Genomic DNA, 21,403 nt, shown 5'->3' on the forward strand with positions numbered 1-21,403 from the left:
CTATTGAAGATGACCTGTACTTGCTGTCCCAGTTACCATCTTCGAATATAATGACTTTCAAAGGGTACAAGATAAATGGTAATACATTTTACACGATCGCCCAAGATAAGAAGAGCACCAACCAAAACAGTGGTGTCCGCTTTGATGCAGAAACCAAGACGGGAAAGGAAACATATTATGGTTATATACAGGACATATGGGAACTTGACTATCGACGTGGTTTAAAGGTCCCTTTGTTTCGGTGCAAATGGGTCGATATGACACGAGGCGGGGTAACGGAAGACCCGCAGTACGGAATGACAACAGTGGATCTCAACAATCTTGCGTATGCAGACGAACCATTCGTCCTACCTAATGATGTGGCACAGGTTTTCTATGTGAAGGACATGTCTAACAAGCCAAGAAAAAGAAAAGATAAGGAAGCGAATGCATCGTACGATGAGCCAAAGCGGCACATAGTTCTTTCTGGGAAGAGAAACATCGTGGGAGTGGATGACAAGACAAACAAGTCAGAAGATTATGAAAAATTTGATGAAATTGCTCCATTCACAGTGAATATTGACCCGAGCATCCCGTTAAGTGATGAAGATTTTCCATGGTTACGACGCAAAGGGACACACGTGAAGAAAAAGTTTCACACCCAAAGATCTGGGATGTGATCAGCTTCACTATCATCACTTTCTTTGTGTTTCACACCCAGAGGGGAATCTCTGTAATAGTTAGGCTAGTTATGTGTTTTGGCATTTGAAAGGCGAAGAAATTTTATGCGCAAACAAATTCTTTCATGCCTTTACTGATTTTTAAAGTTAAGTTATTCACAAACTAGTGATTCACACTAATTTCAAATAATTCAAAATTTAAACTATTCAAATTTGAAAACTACGGGCACTAACAGAAATTTTGTAATTTTATGTACCTAAAGCAAAAATATTCACAAAGAAACTCTAAATACACAAAAAAAACAACACAAAAATAAATAAAGCAAAAAAACCCCGCCTACTAGGCCAGAGCGGCCTGCATACGACTAGAAACTCAACCTGTCGTTGGGCCAGGATGCAGGCCCGCAAAGGCCAAGTGGGCCCACAGGGCAGCAAAGAACACGTAGGCCCAGTAAGCCTGCTTTGGAGAGGAGCTCGAGAGAACGACCGCACGGTGGTTTATAAACCAGTGCGGTCGCCCCTCGGCTAGCGAGGTGGGACTAAACTTGCCGCAGCGCACCTGTGCCAGCGCACCCCCTTTAGTACCGGGTCGTGGCACAAACTGGTACTAAAGGGGGGGCCTTTAGTACCGGTTTGTGCCACCACCCGGTACTAAAGGGGGTCGCTTCCCGCCGCTTGGGCTGGCGAAAACTGGCCTTTAGTACCGGTTGGTGGCTCCAACCGGTACTAAAGGTGCCTTCTATATATACAACACTTTGAAAATTTTCATTCTCCCTCTATTTCTTCCTCTGTTTCCCCATTGAAGCATCGCCCGCCCCGATCGATCGACGCCGTCACCGACCCCGTCGCCGTCGCCGCCCCCATCCCCGTCGCCGCCCCCGTCGCCGTCGCCGCCCCCGTCCCCGTCGCCGCCCTCGTCTCCGTAGCCGCCCCGGGCCCGTCCCCGTCGCGCCGTCCCTGCGTCGCCGCCCCCGCGTCATGCCCCGGCCAGTCGCTGCCCCCGGCTATCGCCTCGCTGTCGCCGTCGCCCCGCTGTGAGCTCTCCCCCTCTAACCCCTCTCCCTCGGCCCCGGCGGCCACCATGGGCGCCGCCCCTCCCCGAGCCCATACACACACACACAAGCATGATGAACACACACACACACACGTATATATGTATGAATGCATCTATATATTAGTATATACGTATTTTGTATGTTTAATTAGTTTAGATTTTTTAGATTATTGTTTTTTCACTAGTATATATGTATGAATGCATGTTAGATGGATATAATTAGTGTTTAATTAGTATGGAATTTTTTTTATATAATGTTGTTTTTCTGTTTTTTAATGGATGTATAGAAGTTGTTTTTTCTGTTTTTAGTGTTAGATGCTTAATTAGTATGAAATAGCATATAGAATTTTGACATATGCAATGATAGCATAATTAGTGTTATATAGAAATTTTAATTATCAAAATCCAATCATTAAAAAAATGTTACTTTTTGCGGGCATATAGCTAGTATTTGTTCTCGACGATGCCCGGCCCGCATCCTCGCCGTCGACCCTTCCCCGACGACGTCCAGCTGACCCATGTCCGGGACTGGGCTCCGCCGGGCTGGCACTAGGAGGTGCTGCCTGTAGGGGCGCGCCGCTTGATGAGGAACCCGGCCCCGGGTCCCGTCGTCGGCCCTGATCTCGTTTGGTGGCGTTCGCGTGGGCCAGTTTCGGCGCGGAGGGAGCCGGCCCAGCCAGAGGTGGTACGTCGCCGTGTCAGGGAGGAGGATGAGCACGTCCATCGTTACATGGTTGCGTTAGAGGGCGGCAGGTTCTCCAATACCTGGCAGTTTCTTCAGGGATCTCACTTCAGCTATGATCCAGTGAGGGTCCCTTTTCTTTGGGTGTCCACCGCCCGCGCCGTAGGAACTGCGAGTGTCCTAGATTCTTCTGTAGTATTCGATCTTTATTAGCTACCTAGCCAGTGATGTATTTGATATTATATCTATTATTCGAGACGATGTATTCGAGATTATATCTATTATTCGAGACGATGTATTCGAGATTATATCTATTATTCGAGACGATGTTTTCGAGATTATATCTATTATTCGAGACGATGTATTCGAGATTATATCTATTATTCGAGACGATGTAATTTGAATACTAAATTGTTTTATATTTCTTTTGGATTAGTTAAATAAAAGCTATGGCGGACAATACCGGCACAGAGGGAGAATAGGCCATGTTCGATATGATACGCCATCCTCACGGGCCAGATGATGATCAGAATGAAGAAGATTATGACGGCTCCAAATTTCTAAACAACACCGGAGAGGGTGATATGATATTCGATCGCGACGACCGAATTGATGAAGTCATGAACTATGATTATGATGATGACGAAGAAAATGTTGATCTTGAAACAACAAAGACCGGCGAGGTATATATATTTATATAAGAACGCATCTGGTGATCATCACATGTTTTAAATGACTTGAAGATATATTAACGAATCGATCTTTGTTCTTTCAGCCATCCGGATCGAGCAAATCTTTAGGCAAAAGGACGAAACGAGGCCCGAACAAAAAGTTGAAGGAGGGCGTAAAGTACAATATCGAGGCAATCAGACCTAATGGGGAACCATTAGCGCCTAAGAAGATTGCAGACAAGTTCGTTCGTCAGTGCGGAGTTCTTGTGAAGGACCAACTCCCGATCTCCCTTCAAGAATGGAGAGAGCCAGCAAAAGACAAAAGACAAAAAGACAAAGAGGACGCTGCTCCACGTCCAGATGTTACTTTTGTCGACAAAAAACAAAAAGATCTGCTTTGGGATACTCTCATGGAACATTTCACCCTACCAGATCATTTCACAGAAGCAAATGTGCAGAAAGTCAAGGATGCTGCTCTTAGGAAGATGGCGGCTGCATTCAAGAACCACAAGAATCGTGAATGGGACAAGTACGTCAAGGGAGGAAGGAAGACTCCAGTATTCGAGGGAACACTAGAGAACCAACATGCTCATTGGGACGATTTCATGAAATTCAAGGATTCGGAATTAGCTAAGGAAAGTTCGAGAATAAACAAGAAGAATGCCGAAAAAAGGATAAGTTCCATAAGCTGGGGCCAGGTGGCTATGTTGTGGCAATGCCTAAGTGGGATAAGTCTGAGAAAGAGATGGAGGATGCAGGTGTCACTCAGGTAACTAAGAGCTGGCCCCCCAGGTGCAGGACTTGGTTCTATGCGCATGGGGGGGAGTTGGACCCGAAGACAAGCAATGTTTCGACAAGGGCAAGTCTGAAGGGAGCCGACGATGCGATACTTGTTGCAATAGAAGAGGCACGATCGGGGGTGTTCCAGCCCAACAGAGAGAACGACGAGCTTACGTGTGCCCTGGGAAATCCTGAACACCCGGGAAGAACACGAGGCAAGGGCGCTATTCCGTGGTATGAGGGGTTTTCAGACTGGAACACCGACTACAGGACCCGTGCGAGAAAGAAAATTGCGAAGGAGAAGAAGAGGAAGATGGAGGAGGAGCAGAGGAAGCAGGACTATGAACGCCTTCAAGGCCTAGAAGCAAGTCAAGCGGAATTGGCAGTCAAATTCCAGCGGCAGCAGGAGCAGATCGACTCACTTACCCAGCAAAGGGGGTCTCAGCAGCTGCAGCAGCTAGCGAATGATCCAGCATTGGATAGCACCATCCCATCCATGCCGAGAAGCAGCGTGGGTTCCGCCCTGGACGACGCAATGCTGGATAGATACCCCGTGGATGACATCACCGAGAACACTAACTGCGAGCTACACGTCAAAATGAAGAACATATCCATGAAGGTGGCGGACGCCGTTGCTTTTACAAATCCCCCCGAGGCAACCTTCGATTGCAACCCGATTCCAGCGGGCTATGCTCGTGTCTTGGTTGATGAGGTGGTGGACCCATATTCGGAGCTACAGCTTGACTATCCTGGAGGTGACGACAAGCACTTTCTCGGAGAGGCCAAACATCATATCATCCTCTGGAAAAAGGATTGCATCATCTTTCGAAGGCCACTGACACCGCGTCAGCTGACTCCTCGTCGAAGTCCGCCACCGAGTCAGCAGACTCCCGCTCCTGCAAGTCCACCAAGTCCGGCAAAGTGTCAGGCCACTCCTCCTCCAAGTCCAGCAAAGTGTCAGGCCACTCCTCCTCCTCCAAGTCTGCCACAGCGTTAGACGTCCACTCCTCCTCCAAGTCCGGCACAACCTCAGGCCACTCCTCCTCCAAGTCCGGCACAGCTTCAGGCCACTCCTCCTCGTCCAACTCATCCCCGTCAGCCGTCTCCGCCGCCTCAGCAATCGCAGAAGAGACACCCCACAGCTATGGTGCGTAGCGGTACGAGTCGAGGTAGTACAAGAAGTACAGGCGTAGGCAAGCGATATAAATATGGTCCAAGCCTCACGCCTCTTCTGAGAGGCCTTATGACAAGTCCGAGGAGGAAAAAGCAGCCATATCGAAGGCCGAGGTGGAAGCCCATTTTGCACCGAAACCGCCACCGCCGCCAAGGGAGAAAGTGCCTGAGGAAACGATTGACCACTTCATTCATATGGCTCAACCACCAGCTCCCAAGCCTATTGACACAGACTATGAGCGCCACATCAGGAAGTTAAATTGAGCACGTCTACGTAAGGGAGGCGAGCTCGGGATCAAGCAAACAACAAGCATCTGTCAAAAAATGCGGGAAAACCATTCCCCAGCTAGGAGAACAGGCGGCGCAATCGATCCCCTCGCTTGTTGTGCCAACAACACGTGACAGTACGCGCGCCCAATATTATTGTGGGCAAACATTTTACGTTCCCGAGGTGGGCAATGTGGTAATAACCAAGGACCAAATAATGCAGGCTGAAGTTCTCAACATCACTGTTGGACAACTCCTCGAGATCGATCCCATGCCTGTGCTTACAAAGGATGAAATAAAACGGAAATATGTCCGGGGCCAACGTTTGGTTGAGCCAGACAAGGTCAAGAACCTCCCAACGAGAATGTATGAATTGCATCAATGGTACATGAACATTACCAAGGTTTCCGATCGATTGTCCCTCATGGTGAATGTCAAGGAGGAGCATTACTTCCATGAGAAAGCTCTGTCCGTTGAGTATTCTGAACTGTTTCAGTTATACAATCAAGACGCACTCGACAAATCTGTCATCAGTTGCTATTGTCTGTAAGTGATTTCTTTCTGTAATTTAAGTCTCAAGCTAGTTATAGTGATCCTTTTGATCAATCATTACCTGTAATTATCCTCACTATATTCTTTTCTGTGGTATTATGCAGGATGAAGATGTATGAAATGAGAAAAGGTGGACGCTTTGTCATTGGGTTCATTGACCCAAACACCGTTAATGAATACACATGGCTAATAAATCCACATCATGAAAAGGCTGTAGAGGATAACATGCTAGAGTTCTTGAAGCGCCTCAAATACAATGAAGATATACTACTTCCTTACAACTTCCAGTGAGTCACACTGTCTTGTACTACAAATTCTCTGTTTTTGCCTACTAGCTAGCTACATGTTTTTTCTTACATATGCCCGCTTAATTAAGACATGAAAACATGTGTGCATGAAGATTTCACTGGATCTTGTGTATCATTAAAGTTGACGCCGGAACAGTTGAAATACTGGACTCACTACTCAACAAAAATACTGACTATAACATCTTGTTTGGGATAGTCAACAGGTAATTTCAATCATTATTAACTATATATCTCGGCCTATTTAGTTCGTCATTTCATGATATGAACTATTTAATAACCCCTTTATTCATTTTCTTTGTCGGCGGGCAGGGCTTGGGCAAGGTTCATCAGCGTCACGGAAGGCGAATGGAAAAAAAAGCTTAAATGGTTTCGATCCAAGGTAAGTAATTAAGTAGTACTAGCTAGCTAGCTAGCTGCCATCTCTTTAATTATCATGCTTGATTAATTATTATCTGATCAAATTCCATTCTCGTAAAGGCCCTGAAGCAGGCGCAGGGGACTGATCTGTGTGCATTCTGCGTTTGCGAGAACATTCGCATGATGGCGTCCGAAAGGAGCAGATCTCAAAGACAGGAATGGGTACGCTTGTCAGAACACTATTCACAATTTTTACACCATTATCGATATCTAGTAACACAACTAATACACATGCATATTGATCTCCTTCTTAACAGTTCAGAGAGGTGCGGGAGAAGCTCCTAAAAACGGAGCGCGTAGAAGCACTTCAAGAGGAAATAGCAGGATTTTTGCTCGACCATGTCATAAATCCGAAGGGAGAATACTATTACCTGCTACCGCCCCCATGAAAATTACTTCCAATTGTCATTGTGCTCCGAAGGCACCAATTAGGCTAATGCCACTGGCTCCGAAGGCAACATGCATATGTAGGAGAAATTGTATATAGCTATACATGTGTGTATGTGTGAATTAATTAATATGGTGGTTTGTGAGACATTGATGATATATATATGCATGATTGGTTCTACTAGAAATTCTATATATATATATATATATATATATATATATATATATATATATATATATATATATATATATATATGCATGACGTGTACAATGTGTAGTATCGTAAAATACCAGCAAACGAAAAAGAATTAAAATGGAAACACAAAAGTAAATGAAAAAGAATCATAAAACTAAAAAAACCCCAAACCTTATAGTACCGGTTGGTCTTACCAACCGGTACTAAAGGGCTCCAGGCCCCCGGAGCTGGCTCGTGCCACGTGGTTGCCCTTTAGCACCGGTTCATGCTGAACCGGTACTAAAGGGGGGGGGCCTTTAGTGCCCACACTTTAGTGCCAGTTATGGAACCGGAACTAAAGGGCCTTACAAACCAGTGCTATTGCCCGGTTCTGCACTAGTGCTTGGTGACCCCGTATGTCGATGAACACAAGAACAGTCTGTGCTCGAAACACCCAGAGCAGTGCGACGACTGGATTACATGTGAACACATCAGGACTTTCAGCAGTTGGTTGGAAACACGTCTCAGAGATGACAACACTGTTTGTGATGAGTTGTACTTGTTGTCCAGGGGACCATCTTCGACTGTTACGATTTGGAAAGGATACGAGATAAATGGGAATACATTTTACACGATTGACCAAGATCAAAAGAGCACCAACCAAAACAGCGGTGTCCGCTTTGATGCAACAACAGAGAGGGGAAAGGACACATATTATGGTTACATAGTGGATATATGGGAACTTGACTACGAACATGATTTTAAGGTCCCTTTGTTTAAGTGCAAATGGGTCAATCTATCAGGAGGCGGGGTACAGGTAGACCCACAATACGGAATGACAATAGTGGATCTGAAAAATCTTGGGTACACTGATGAACCGTTCGCCCTAGCCAATGATGTGGCACAGGTTATCTATGTGAAGGACATGTCTACCCGACCGAGAAAAAGAAAAGATAAGGAAGCGAATACATCATACGATGAGCCAAAGCGCCACATAGTTCTTTCAGGAAAAAGGGATATCGTGGGAGTGGAGGGCAAGACAAACAAGTCTGAAGATTATGAAAAGTTTCATGAAATTCCTCCCTTCAAAGTCAAGGCTGATCCCAACATCCTGAGAAACGATGAAGTTTATCCATGGTTATGGCGCAATAAGCAAATGACACAAGCGAAGAAAAAGTGAAGACTTTCTCCCACAACTATTATGATGATACCATGCCAACTTTGTAACAGACGAGTATGATACCATTGTCCGTTTTGTACATGCACATGCTATGTGGGTGAATTTATGATACCATGCCAACTTTGAACTTTTTCAGAGTTCATTTGAAAACTAATGGCACTAACAGAAAGTTTATAATTTTTCTAAAACTAAAAGCAAAAAAGAATTAAAAAATAGAGCAAAAAACAAAAGAAAATAAATAATGCAGAAAACAAAACAAAAAAACAGGAAAACAAATAAAATAGCAACAATAAGTATTTTGTTGTAAGTAGAAACAAAATAAAATAAATAAAGCAAGAAAGAAAACAAAAAAAGTGTTTTCAAATTTGAAAACTAATGGCACTAACAGAAAGTTTATATGTTTTCTAAAACTAAAAGCAAAAAAGAATTAAAAGCAAAAAACACAAGAAAATAAATAATGCAGAAAACAAAACAAAAAACTAGAAAAAAAGTAAAAATAGCAACAATAAGTATTTTGTTGTAAGTAGAAACAAAATAAAATAAATAATGCAAAAACAAAAAAATGGAAAAAAACAAAAAAACTTCCACCTATTGGGCCACCACGGCCTGAATACGACTAGAAACCCAACCTGGGCCAGGATTCAGGCCCACAGAAGGCCCAATAAGCCCACATCAGCATAATGTGAGATTAGGCCCAAAAGCCTGCAGTTGAGAGGAGCTCGAGAGGGTGGGCGCAACATCGCTTATAAACCATTCTCGAGCCCTCTCAACTAGCGAGGTGGGACTAAACTTTCGCCACGCTGTGGGCAGCATAGGGGCCTTTGGTCCCAGTTGGTGGCACCAACCGGGACTAAAGGTGGGCATTGGTACCGGTTTGTGGCACCAACCGGGACCAATGCCCCCCTTTAGTCCCGTTTGGTGCCACCAACTGGGACCAAAGGCTGCAGCTTCCCGCCCTTTGGGCTGTCGAAAAGAGGCCTTTGGTCCCGGTTGGTGGCACCAACCGGGACTAAAGGGGGCATTGGTCCCGGTTGGTGCCACGAACCGGGACCAATGGTTTGTTATATAAGCAAAGACTTAGAGTTTTACACTTCATCTCTCCAGTTGCCCGCGCTGACGACGACGCCAGGCTGCCCGATTCACACCCCACCGACGCCGTCGCCGCCCCCGTCGCCGCCCGCGCCCCGCGCCGTCACCGCCCCGATGCCGTCGCCGCGCGCCACCCCGCGCCGTCGCGGTCACCTCCCCGCGCCATCCCGACCGTCGCCGCCCGCGCGTCGCACCCCGACGCCGTTGCCGCCCCGCCGACGCCGTCGCCGCCACTCCCCGCGCCCCTGCTCGCCCCGACGCCGCCCGCCGCTCGCCCCTGCCTGCCCCGCCGGCAGGCCTTGTGAGCACTGCGCACGCCTGCCGGCCCCACCGCCGCCGTCGTTGTTTTAGTTATATTGCTATTTTTTACATGTTTTTAGATGTTTTTATATTTTCATATATGTATGTATGTATTTTTTTAGATATATGTATTTCTTATGTATGTTCATATATGTATGTATGTATTTTTTACATGTTTTTTATATGAATGTATGTATTTTTTCAATTGTAATATGCATGGTGTTTTAAAAATACATTAATTTTAGTACATTAATGTTCTCTGATTTAGTACATTAATTTTAGGTTAGTTTCATTTTTAGAAAAGTTTTATATATTTAGGAAGAAGGAAGAGAAGGAAGGAGGAAGAAGAAGAAAAAGTTTTATATATGCAAAAGTTACATTTTTAATTAGAAAAGTTTTATATATCTAGCTAGAAAGAAGGAAGAAGAAGAAAAAGAAGGAGAGGAAAAAGGAAAATAAGAAGAGGAAGAAAGGAGAAGAAGAGGAGAGGAAGAAGAGGAGAAATAAATAAGAAGAGGAAAAAAGAAGAAAAAGAAGAGGAGAAGAAGAAAGGAATAGAGGAGAAGAAGAAAAAATAGAATATTCTATTTTTTCTTCTTCTCCTCTTCTTTTTCTTATTTTTTTTTTCGATCTTCCTCTGTCGTCGTCCATATACTCCTCCTGATAACTTCAACACGAGGGAGAAGAAGAAAAATAAGAGGAGAAGAAGAAGAAAGGAATAGAGGAGAAAAAGAAGAAGAAAATAGAAATTCTACTTTTTCTATTTTTTTCTTCTTTCTCCCCTATTCCTTTCTTCTTCTCCTTTTTTTTCTTCTTTTTCTTCTTCTTTTTTTTCTTCGATTGCTTCTCTTCTATTCCTTTCTTCTTCTCCTATTTTTATTTCTTCTTTTGTCTTCTTATTTTTTATCGGGTATGTCGTTGTCGATATACCCCCTCCCGAGAAACTTCAACACGAGGGGGGGTACCGATACCCCCTCCCCGATAACATTATTTTCCCATGTATATGTATGTCGCGTCGTTGTCGATATAACCCCCTCCCGGATAACTTCGACATGAGGGGCGGTTGATATAGATACCCCCTCTCGACCGTGATAACTTATACCACGGCAGCACCCCCCTCGGCCCTCTCGCTCGACCAAAACTCTCGAGGACACCCAAACCCTAGAGAAAAAACGATGTTGGTCTCCTACCCCCTCCCGCCGCACCCCTACCCGACAAACTCTCTCGAGGCCACCCAAATTTACCAAGTTAAAAGAACGTTGTCGTCGAGGCCACCCCAAACCCTTGAAGCGTTGTGTCGAGGCCACCCCAAACCCTTGAAGCGTTGTCTAGGCCACCCCAAACCCTAGAGAAGCAGCATCGAGGCCACTAACATGATTTCTTATTGTGATTAGCTAGCTAGTTCTACGTTTGCCACTAATATATATCGATCTGTACCATGTTTGAATAATAATGGACATGTTGTAAAAATTTGCAGAAACTATGGAGCACTCCCGAGACGAAGCAATAGAAGCGATGTTGGGGGAGATAATCGCACAAGGAAGTGATGTCGTGCGTCATTTCTCAACAACACCGATGGTCAAGAAGGACTGGGTGAAGAAGAGGGCTATGTTCATGATGGCTCCGGCCCATTAATGCCGGTACAAGATGAGGGCTATGTTCATGATGGCTCCGGTGACACAATGGAGGTACAAGAAGGAGACCGTGCTGACTGCTCTGGTGACCGAACCGAGTCCGACCAGGTATATATATATTAGTTAAGCTCATGCTGACTAATTAATTGATGCATCCATTGTTTTGGTACATGTACACATATTAATTAACTCTCATCTTTCTTCCTTTTTCTAGCCCTCCGGATCGAGCACAACTTCGGTAAGGAGACGAGGCCCGAAGAAAAAGTTGAGCTCGGATGAAAGGTTTGAGATCATAGAAATCGCGCCCGACGGCGAACCGATTGAACCCATCCGGACAAAGAACGCATTTTCTGCTCAGTGCGGGGCTCTTGTTAGGGACAAGATCCCGATCAGCATCCAGCAATGGTATAATCCTAAGGAGGAAGACCCTGAGGTGTCTTATGTCAATGATATCCAGAAAGATGATCTTTGGACTCAGCTGAAGGCAAATTTCACCCTACCGCCAGAGGAGGATTCGAAGAAGCCAGTTAAAGAGCAATTAATCAAGTCTTGTGCTCTTAAGAAGATGGCAACCCTATTCAGGAGGTGGAGGAAAGAGCTGAACAAGTTTGTCGACAAAGAAGAGACACCAGAATTCATCGGCAAATATGAGAAGATCAAAGATCACTGGCCCGCATTTGTGGCCCACAAGACATCGGAAAAGAGTAAGAAGATGTCGGCGACAAACAAGCAAAATGCTGCGAAGAAGTAGTTTCACCATCGCACGAGGTCAGCTGGCTACCTCAAAGCCCGGCCTAAGTGGTCCAAGGCTGAGAATGATCTGCTTGATAAAGGGATCGAACCAGAGACAATGAACTGGCCAGACCGTTGCCGGACTTGGTTCTTCGGGGCTGGCGGAACCTTGGACCCTGTATCAGGGAAGTGCCATTGGACGGACGAGCAACTGAAAATACCAGTCAAGAGGCTTCAGCACTATATCAATGCAGCGCAGCAAGGGACGTTCGTTCCAGACAGGGAGAAGGACGAGCTCACAATGGCCCTTGGGAATCCTGAGCACCCTGGACGGACACGAGGCAGGCCAGGCTCCATTCCGTGGAAGGTTGGTTTTTCGGACGCAGGGGGTTACAAAACCCACGAGAGGAGGAAGAAATTGGAGCAGGGCCAACTGCAGGAGCTGCACGAAAGGGTAATGGGGCTAGAGGAACGAGAAGAGGAACGAGAAGCAGCAGATCGCAGCAAACGACCTGCCGAAGCTTCCCCCGAAGCTACCCCGCCATCTCAGCGGATAAGCAGCATGGCTTCCACCGAGCTTCTTCAGCCGGAGCATGTCTTGACGGCTCCTGCCAGCTATCCCGTGGATGCTATCACGGAGTCTAAAAAATGCCACATTATGACGCGATGGATGAATTTGAAGGCCAAGGCGGTTGTTGGCTCTGTTTATCCTACTGAACACGGCGCAACTTTTCACTGCCGGCCGATTCCAGAAGGATATGCTAGGGTGATGGTGGATGAAATAACGGAGGGATTTGAGGTCCTCTAGCTTGACCACCCTACCGGTGAAGGGGAGAGTAGGATGGGTTCTGCTCTGAAGACTCCATGCCTATGGCGGAAGGAGCTCATCAACCTTCCGAACTGGACGCCTCCGCCTCCTCCTCCTCCTCCGGCGAGTCAGGGCACTCCGTCTCCTCCACCGCCTCCTCCTCCGGCGAGTGACGATCAGGGCATTGGGCCTCCTTCTCTGGCGCGTGGCGGCACTCCGCCTCCTTCTCCGCCTGTGCCGGCGCGCCCGAGCAGCCAACAGCCTCCTCCTTCTCCACCTCGCCAGCAAGGGCGGAAGAGACCCGCCGCCGCCCCGGCTACTCTGGCGCGTCGTAGTCTTTCTCCTCCTCCTCATAAGCAAGCACGAAAGAAGACAGACGCCGCAGCCGCTCCGTCTGCTCCGGCGTCTAGCAGCACAGCCAGAGGCGGGAGGCAATACAGATACGGTCCACCTCTCAAGCCTCTAGAGAAGTTACCGTACGAGAGGACTGAGGAGGAAAACGTGACGATCGTGCAGACCCACGTGAAGGAGTTCTTTGAAGGGGTGAAAGCAAAGAGACATCCACCTCCGGAGGAGAAGGTAGATCCGGTGAAAGCAAAGCGCACTCTCGATGCCCCGAGGAAACCGGCAAATTCTCCGCCGAGAATCAATATGAGCGCATTACTGAACAGACATATCTCCAAGCGGAGCGGTCGGGAAGTACTGTCAGACATCAAAGGTCAAGAGAACGAGCAGCTGCGAAAAAATTGACCAGCTCGGCGAACAAGCAAACCAATCGTGCCCCCCGCTCAATGTGTCTAGCGGCAACATCGTCGCTAATGCTCCGGGGATGGTGCCCGGTTATGGCAATCTACAAGATTACCTGCCTGACAATCAACTTCCTGATTTCATGGAGGTGGACGAACACAGATACGAGTACAGGAAGCCTCTCGTCGAAGATGAAAAATCTCTAACAAAGATGATGCGAAGATTCCATAATTAGTACATGAAAACCTGCAGAGAGTCTGGGGGGACGAATAGTTTGTATCTGAACATTAAAGAGGAGCACGACCTCGTTGGAACTGATCTGTTGTGTGTTCCATTTGAGGAGTTCTTCGCGTTCTTCAATCAAAAGGCCCTCGATAAATTAATGGTCTTTTGCTACTGCGTGTAAGTACTATTTTTGTCATTAAGTCTCTATATATAGCTCGGCTCTTTCATTGCATGTATTTATAGTTAATTATCCTCAATATATTATGCAGATTGAAGATCGTCGAGTGCAGAAAACAAGAAATTTATGATATTGGGTTCATTAACACAAATATCATAGATGAATTTCTGGTTAAAAAGCACGCCGAAGAGGCCGAGGCCAACTTGCTACAATCATTGATCAAAAATCAAAACAAAGATACCATACTCTTTCCTTACAACTTCAAGTGAGTATTACTGTCGTGTGCATATTCGGTTTCCCTTATTACTCGAGCGAGGTTATAGTAATGTAATTGATGAGTTATGCATGCGTGCGCAGCTTCCACTATGTTCTTCTGGAGATTAAGCTTGAGCGGGGACTAGTAACCGTCTTAGACTCGAGACGACAAGATCCCGAAACCTATGCGGACATGACTAAATTGCTCAACAAGTAAGTTCAATCGATCATTATCGCACCATATCGGCAACTTTTTGTTCATTTTCTTATATCTCAAGTAATAATAATTATTTTTTTGTCTTGCAGGGTTTGGAAACAGTTCACCGCAGAAGCTCCGGGACTGCCGAAGGAGCTGCGATATACATACCCGAAAGTAAGTACTACTGGCTAGCTAGTTGCGCGCATCTCCCGTTGATTCTATAGCTATACTTTCATCAAATGCCATTTATAATGCTTCATTATCAGTTTGATTGACCTCTATTTCTCGTAAAGTGCTTGTGGCAGGAACAAGGGAATGATTTCTGTGGATACTACGTGTGCGAGTTCATCTACAACGCGACTTTGAAAAATAAGCGGGGCTACTCTAAAAGACAATATGAAGTGCGTAAGCAATAATATTCACAATTTCATTTTATTACACCATCATTTCTGTTGACTTTCATTCATATATATGTATTAATTAACCCCCTTCTTCAAATTAGACGTGGCAGATGCGGAATGAACTCCTAGAACAAGATCGCATGAAAGCAATTCAAGAGGAATTGGCGGGATTCTTTCTTGACCACGTCATCAATAAAGCCGGAGAATACCACGTGGAAGTTGATTTCAATTGCTAGGGGATTGTAATTAAGAGATCTTACATATTGTATATGTATGTAGCCAGTAGCGTCGGATAGATAATACGAAAACTTGTTGTTCGACCAATCTCTCGGAGAAGGAGAGGTCGATCGATCACTTCTCTCGGTATGCATGACGAACTTCTATACTTAATGGTTCCCTTCATTTTCTTACTAGCTAGCGTGTCGAGGGCCTCTCTATGTATAGTACGTAGCGTCGACCAAGCACGGACATAAGAGAGGACACTTCTCTCTATTAATTAGCTAGCTAACACAATATATGAAACACCTAAATTAACCCCCCAAAACCCCCAACCCCCCCCCCTTTCAAAAAAAACAAAAACCCCAGCCACTGGAATGCTGACGCGTGGATGCCTTTTGGTCCCGGTTGGTGCCACCAATCGGGTCCAAAGGCCCCCTGCCTGGGCTCGGCGCACCGGCCACGTGGAGGACCATCTGTCCCGGTTCTTGTTAGAACCGGGACTAAAGGGGGGAGGTATTAGTAACGACCCATTAGTCCCGGCTCATGAACCGGGACTAAAGGCCCTTACGAACCGGGACAAATGCCCCCTTTTCTACTAGTGCATGAAAATTCAATGGGAGTTTGGCGCTTGATGATGACAGGGATGTTATATTTATATATGTAGTAGCGTTGGATAGATATACGAAAACTTGTTGTTTGACCAAGTACGGAGAAAGAGAGGTCACTTCTCTCTATATATGTTCATGGCGATCTTGTGTAATTAATGGTTTCCTTCATTTGCTTACCAGTTAGCGTCGAGTTCTCTCTATATGTATAGTAGCTAGCGTCGATCAAGCACGGAGAAAGAGAGGTCACTTCTCTCTATTAGCTAGCTAACACAATATGAAACCCCTAAACCCTCCAAAACCCCTAAACCCCCCATTAAAAAAAACCTCTAGCGCCTGCGAGATGCTGACGCGTGGCTGCCTTTTAGACCCAGTTGTTGTTACCAAGCGGGACTAAAGGTCCTCCTGCCTGGGTGCCCCACAGCGGCCATGTGGAGCCCCTTTAGTCCTGGTTCATAAGTCAACCGGGACTAAAAAATTGTGGGCATTAGTCCCGACCGTTTTGTCTTGGTTCCAGAGCCGGGACTAAAGGCCCTCTGAAACTGGGACTAGTGCCATGTTTTCTACTTGTGATGGGTAAATGTCAAGAATTGTACTGTAACGGCTAGTAAACTACTGGGTGTTCTCTTGACCTCCAGAAGACTACTTTTGAGACAACATAGAGGAGCATATACGTATAGACAGAAAATCGCGTAAAATACATATATTTCTAATCAACTAATCATATGCGCCTAAAGTGATCCATTCCAATGGTAGATATCATAAAACACATATACATTTATGATCCACTAATCACATGTGCCTAAAGAGAGCCATTCGAAAGGCAGATCGCACATATAGTAGTTAATGAATAGAAGATGTATTATTCAGAAGTTCGTAACATTACATAAAACTAATACAACCATGTTTTATACGATCATGTTCTACTACATAAAATCTTTTGTCATGCACAGTAATACAAACAGTAGTACAATACCATAATGTTTTTGTTCACACAATAACATAACGTCTGATGTGGCCCCCTCTTCTTCTATTCTATTGCATAAAGGCACAATCATAGAGTGCAATAATGAAATCATTAACATGTGTTGGAAGTGTAGGTACTTGCAATCTTGGACCGCGAACATGTTTTTCTTTATGTATCAGTCGGATGACATAGCATTGGGCCACACGTGTGGAATAGCTCCGAGTTTCAGGTCATACCTTCTGCTTACCGTAATCCCAAATTTCTCGGACATGTCAACTGAATCAAGGCTAGCTCCATCAAGAAGCTTCCAGTTGAAGTGATACATAAAGTTTGTTAGTGCCATCTCCATGAGTGACGAGCCAAATTGAATCCCTGGGCATTGTCGTCGCCCAGTTCCAAAGGGAATGAACTCAAAGTATGTCCCATTGTAGTTCACGTTGTTGTTCTCAAACCTCTCCGGTCTAAACTCTCCAGGACTGTTCCAATATGCAGGATCATGGGAGATTGAGAATAGATTAATGTATACATTGATACCTTTAGGGATATCATAACCCATGATAATACAATCCTCTCTGGCTGCGCGTGGAACTAGAGGAGCGGGTGGATGCAACCTAAGGGTTTCCTTGATGACCATCTGCACCGACTGGAGTTTAGGGATGTCACTATTGGTAATGAGAGCTTTGTTCTCACCCAACACCTCACGTACTTCTTGTTGTGTTTTTTCCATAGTCTCACGACTATGCATAAGCTCAAACATGGCCCATGCCAACGTGGTTCCTGTAGTGTCCGTAGCAGCTGCAAATATGTCCTGGAAACGAAAGTTGTTATGAATTAAGATAAAACACAGACTCACACACACACATATATTCCTCAAACCCTGATAATTCCATGCTACTATTATTATTGATGCTCGCCAGACTGTTTGACTTACATTCCATCCTTTTGGGGGCGTCGCTGGGTTTTTTTCTCCATGTCAATGCTTCGGGTGTGACTTACCTATCGCTGGGGGGTTTCTTCTCCAAGCCAGGGCTTTGGGTGAAAACACTAGCCTATTGTTTTAGGCTCGACGGCGGTGGCTCTATGCACCGTTACACCCTTGGAGGTGGGGGCGTCGCCGCGGAACTCAAGTACCATCAGGTTACAGCGCGTTGGCGCCTTCGGGTTTGCTTTGGTCCTAGCCTGATGGTTTTTCGGCTCTGGCATGGAATGGATTCGCTGGTCTCCTATCATTTACACATGTCCATGTAGTCATCATCCTCGGTCCTTGCTATGCGATGGCGGGATCAGGGCTCCACGGGCTAGAGTGGGAGTACGCACACACGTGCCCTCTCGGGCGATAGTTTGGTGTGTTCGGTGCGTCGGCGGCCGGTGATTTCCCACGGCGACACGGTCCAGTTCTGGTTTACATGCTTGGCTTCGGGTTGGTGGCGTCCTCCTCTCCGCCGACTCAGTTATCTTTTTTTTCTTTTGATTTGTCTGTATGGGTTATCTTCACCACCTTGTATCGTTTTGGCCGTGGACTTTATATATAAAGCGGGGCGTCTATTTGAAGAGAGAGAGAACACTCATGCACACAACCTTGTCAAAACTGTGGTTTCTTTACACCACGGTAGTTTTGTATGGCATACAGTGAACATTTGATTAATAATGATTGTGCTTAATGTTAAAAGTTGGTACTCCATCTGTAAAGAAATGTAAGATCTTTTAAATAAAAGTGATCTAAAATATCTTATATCCTTGTCCATGCCAAAATAAGTGACTAGCTGACTCAATTTTATACTAATTTTAGTACAAAGCTAGTACAAACTTGAGTCACTTATTTTAGTATCGAGGGAGTATTTTTAAAAGAAAAGTATACTTTTCGTCCCTCAACTCTTGGCAAAATTTAGATTTAGTCCCTCAACTACAAAACCGGACAACTTGAACCCCCAACTCTTAAAACCGGATAAGTTTGATCCCTCCTCTTAGTTTTGACCGGTATTGATGCCCACTCATCCCGGTTTTGACTGATCCATGCTGACATGGCAAAGAAACCACCAAATTGACCTCCTGATTCCCTACTCTCTCTCGTATGTTGTTGCTGCTGGCCTCGACAATGTGAGCGCGGCGCCTAGAGAGGGGATCACCGCGGCTTGACCTGCTCGTCGCCGGGATGGAGCACGTCGCCGTCGTGGCCGGACTGGGGCACCTCGCGGCTATGGTGGTACTCGCCGTCGTCGCCGGCCTTCAAGCGCGGTCCATCGCTTGGGTCTAACAGTGTGGTGAGTAGGCGGAGGCGCGTACCTCGCCGTCGAGCGCAGCACGAACCTCCATCCCTCCCATCGTATTTCGTGTTGCTCGACGCCTATGACTCCACGCGCTAGCGGCGCCGTGTAACTCCTCCGCGCGCCTTCATGGAAAACTCAGGCACGAGGAAAGGTCGTGGTGGATGCTTGTTGTGCCGTGTGGTGCAGGTCGTGGCCGTGTCCCGTGTGGTCTTCAGGCGTCCGGAGGAGTGGCCAGCACGGACGGTTAAGGAGGAGCACAAGGCTTGCCGGGGATGAGCCTTCTGTGTGGACAAGGACAGCCGGTGGTGGCTGCAGGCACACCGGCAGGAGATGTGGCGGATGACAACAGGTGCATGAGGAGGCACGAACACATGAAGACTTGGAGCGGCGTGTTTAGTGGCCAGCAGGGTGCCCAGCGGTGCGTGGTAGTTAGCACGACCACCTATGATGGCGGCGCTGGCTCGTCGACTGACGGCACGCTCGGTTTGTGCCAAGGCGCAGCAATTGCAACTGCAAGTCAACTGTTGACGAAATGTCTACACCGGAGATGGATGAAAAGAAACAGAAATATCGCCTCCTAGACATGACCCGGTCAAAACCATGTTGAGTCAGCATGGATACCGCTTTGGTTGAGTCGGGGACTAAACTTGTCTGGTTTTAAGAGTTGGTGATGCAGGTTGTCCGGTTTCGTAGTTGAGGGATCAAATCTAGATTTCGCTAAGAACTGAGAGACGAAAAGTATACTTTTCTCTATTTTTAAAGAGGGAGTACTATTCAGGTGACTGAACCACAAGGTAGAGTCGCAGAGGACAAGCTGAGATAAGGCAACGCTCTCTCCTGGTAGGGATCATCTCCGGATCAGAAACGGAAGAAAACTCGTCTCGTCCATTCAGATATTGTGGTTCAGAAACGTTCCTTTTTTTCTTTTTCATATGTGGTTCAGAAACGTTGCTCTAGCTAGTACTAGAACTATTCAGATCCAAGAATAAAAATGGTACTTGAAATTAAGGGAAATATATACTCACGAACAAGACTGCGCCTATTGTTTGCGTGGTTAGAGGGAATTCCAGCGAGTCCTCGTGCTGCAGCCTGAGCAGCACGTCCAGCAGGTCCTCATCCCCGGCGATGGAGGCTGGCACCGCCTTGCGCTCCTCGATGACATTGGCAATGATGCGCTGTATGCGGCCATAGCTTCTCTTCATGTGGCGCTCATCGCTGCTCAGCCACCGCACCAGCCGCGATGAGGGGAAGAGGTCAACCGGAGAGAAGCTGCCCAGCAGCCTCAACACCTCTTTCAACTCGTGGAGGTACTCGCACTGCTGTGCAAATTTGCCGCCGAAAACCGCACGCGTCACCACGTCGTTGCTGAGCGCCATCACCTTCTCGCTGACGTTGATGGGGGCACCGGTCGATGCGGTGGCCACGATGTTGCGGAGGAGGCTGCCCACCTCGTCAGCCCTGATGCCCTCCATGCGCTTCACCTGCGTCAAGCTGAGGAGCTCCATGACGCAGATCTTGCGCATCTGACGCCAGTGGTCACCGTAGGCGGCGAAGGCCACGTCGTTGCCTCCGCAGCCGAAGATGTCCACCGTAACGCTGCGCGGCCGGTCGGCGAACGAAAGGTCGTTGGTCTTCATCACCAGCGCCGCTGCCTCGGCGCTCGAGACAACCACGATGGGGACCTCGCCTAGCCTGAGGACCATCAACGGCCCGTGCCTGCGAGATAGCTTCATCATCGCGCGATGCGGGAGGAGGCTGATGACGTGGTGGAGGCTGCCGATGATGGGGAGAGTCCATGGACCTGGAGGCAGCTGCTTTTTGGCGGCCGGCCTGCTATTGCCGCCGGACAGCCTGACAAACAAAAGGGCTAGTAGCGTGCATGCTGTTGCGAAACACAAGCTTAAGAACCACTCCTCCATTGCTGGCAGCTTAGTGGTAAGTGATCGCCCGTGTGTGTGTGCTTATTTTTCCAACTTAATGATGATGCAGTACGTTACGAAATGGTGTATGAAAACGTTTAGATTCTACCAGATGAAAACAGGTGAAGATAAACCGTGCTCACTGATCGACACGTGCCCTGCAGGCCCATCCACCGCTTCCCCAGCTGCAGCCTTATCCCTTCGCGTCCTCTCGACTCACCCGTTATCCCATCTCGGTTCGTAGAGAGGCTTCCATGGCGACGCAAAACGCAGCAAGTTCATGAAAACTGTTGAAGGCAATGCAACTCTCGATGTATTGATCGGATGCATGGTGCACGCATATATAAGTACAAGGGCAGCCCTCAGCCTCATCTATACAAAAAACTAGAGGCGGTGCCGGTAGGAGATTATCCTAACAGATACATGCACATGATATGTTCAACACCCCCCGCAGTCAATACGTCACCAGTGACGCATAGACTGGACCGAAACTCCTCAAAGGTAGGCGTCAGTAACCCCTTGGTCATAACATCGGCAAACTGCTGAGCTGTGG

At 46.8% G+C, this 21,403-nt stretch overlaps 1 protein-coding gene across 1 annotated transcript; it reads right to left on the reverse strand.

Moving 5' to 3' along the window:
* Nucleotides 1-16,520: 16,520 nt before the first annotated feature.
* On the reverse strand, nucleotides 16,521-20,910 carry LOC123072611 (zealexin A1 synthase). The gene is made up of 2 exons (XM_044496196.1): nucleotides 19,957-20,910; nucleotides 16,521-17,472 (listed from the first exon to the last, which is right to left on the reverse strand). The coding sequence occupies exons 1-2, from the start codon at nucleotides 20,848-20,850 to the stop codon at nucleotides 16,840-16,842; spliced, it is 1,527 nt and encodes a 508-aa protein (XP_044352131.1). The 5' UTR covers nucleotides 20,851-20,910; the 3' UTR covers nucleotides 16,521-16,839.
* Between the last annotated feature and the right edge of the window lie 493 nt (nucleotides 20,911-21,403).

The sequence above is a fragment of the Triticum aestivum genome, chromosome 3B, assembly GCF_018294505.1.
Source record: "Triticum aestivum cultivar Chinese Spring chromosome 3B, IWGSC CS RefSeq v2.1, whole genome shotgun sequence".
Lineage (NCBI taxonomy): Eukaryota > Viridiplantae > Streptophyta > Magnoliopsida > Poales > Poaceae > Triticum > Triticum aestivum.

Excerpts from the sequence above, each read along its gene's own strand:
- LOC123072611 (XM_044496196.1), bottom strand. The coding sequence starts at position 20,850 with ATGGAGGAGTGGTTCTTAAGCTTGTGTTTCGCAACAGCATGCACGCTA. Across the intron at positions 17,473-19,956 it reads CAATAGGCGCAGTCTTGTTC|GACATATTTGCAGCTGCTAC; the intron begins GTGAGTATATAT and ends TTTCGTTTCCAG.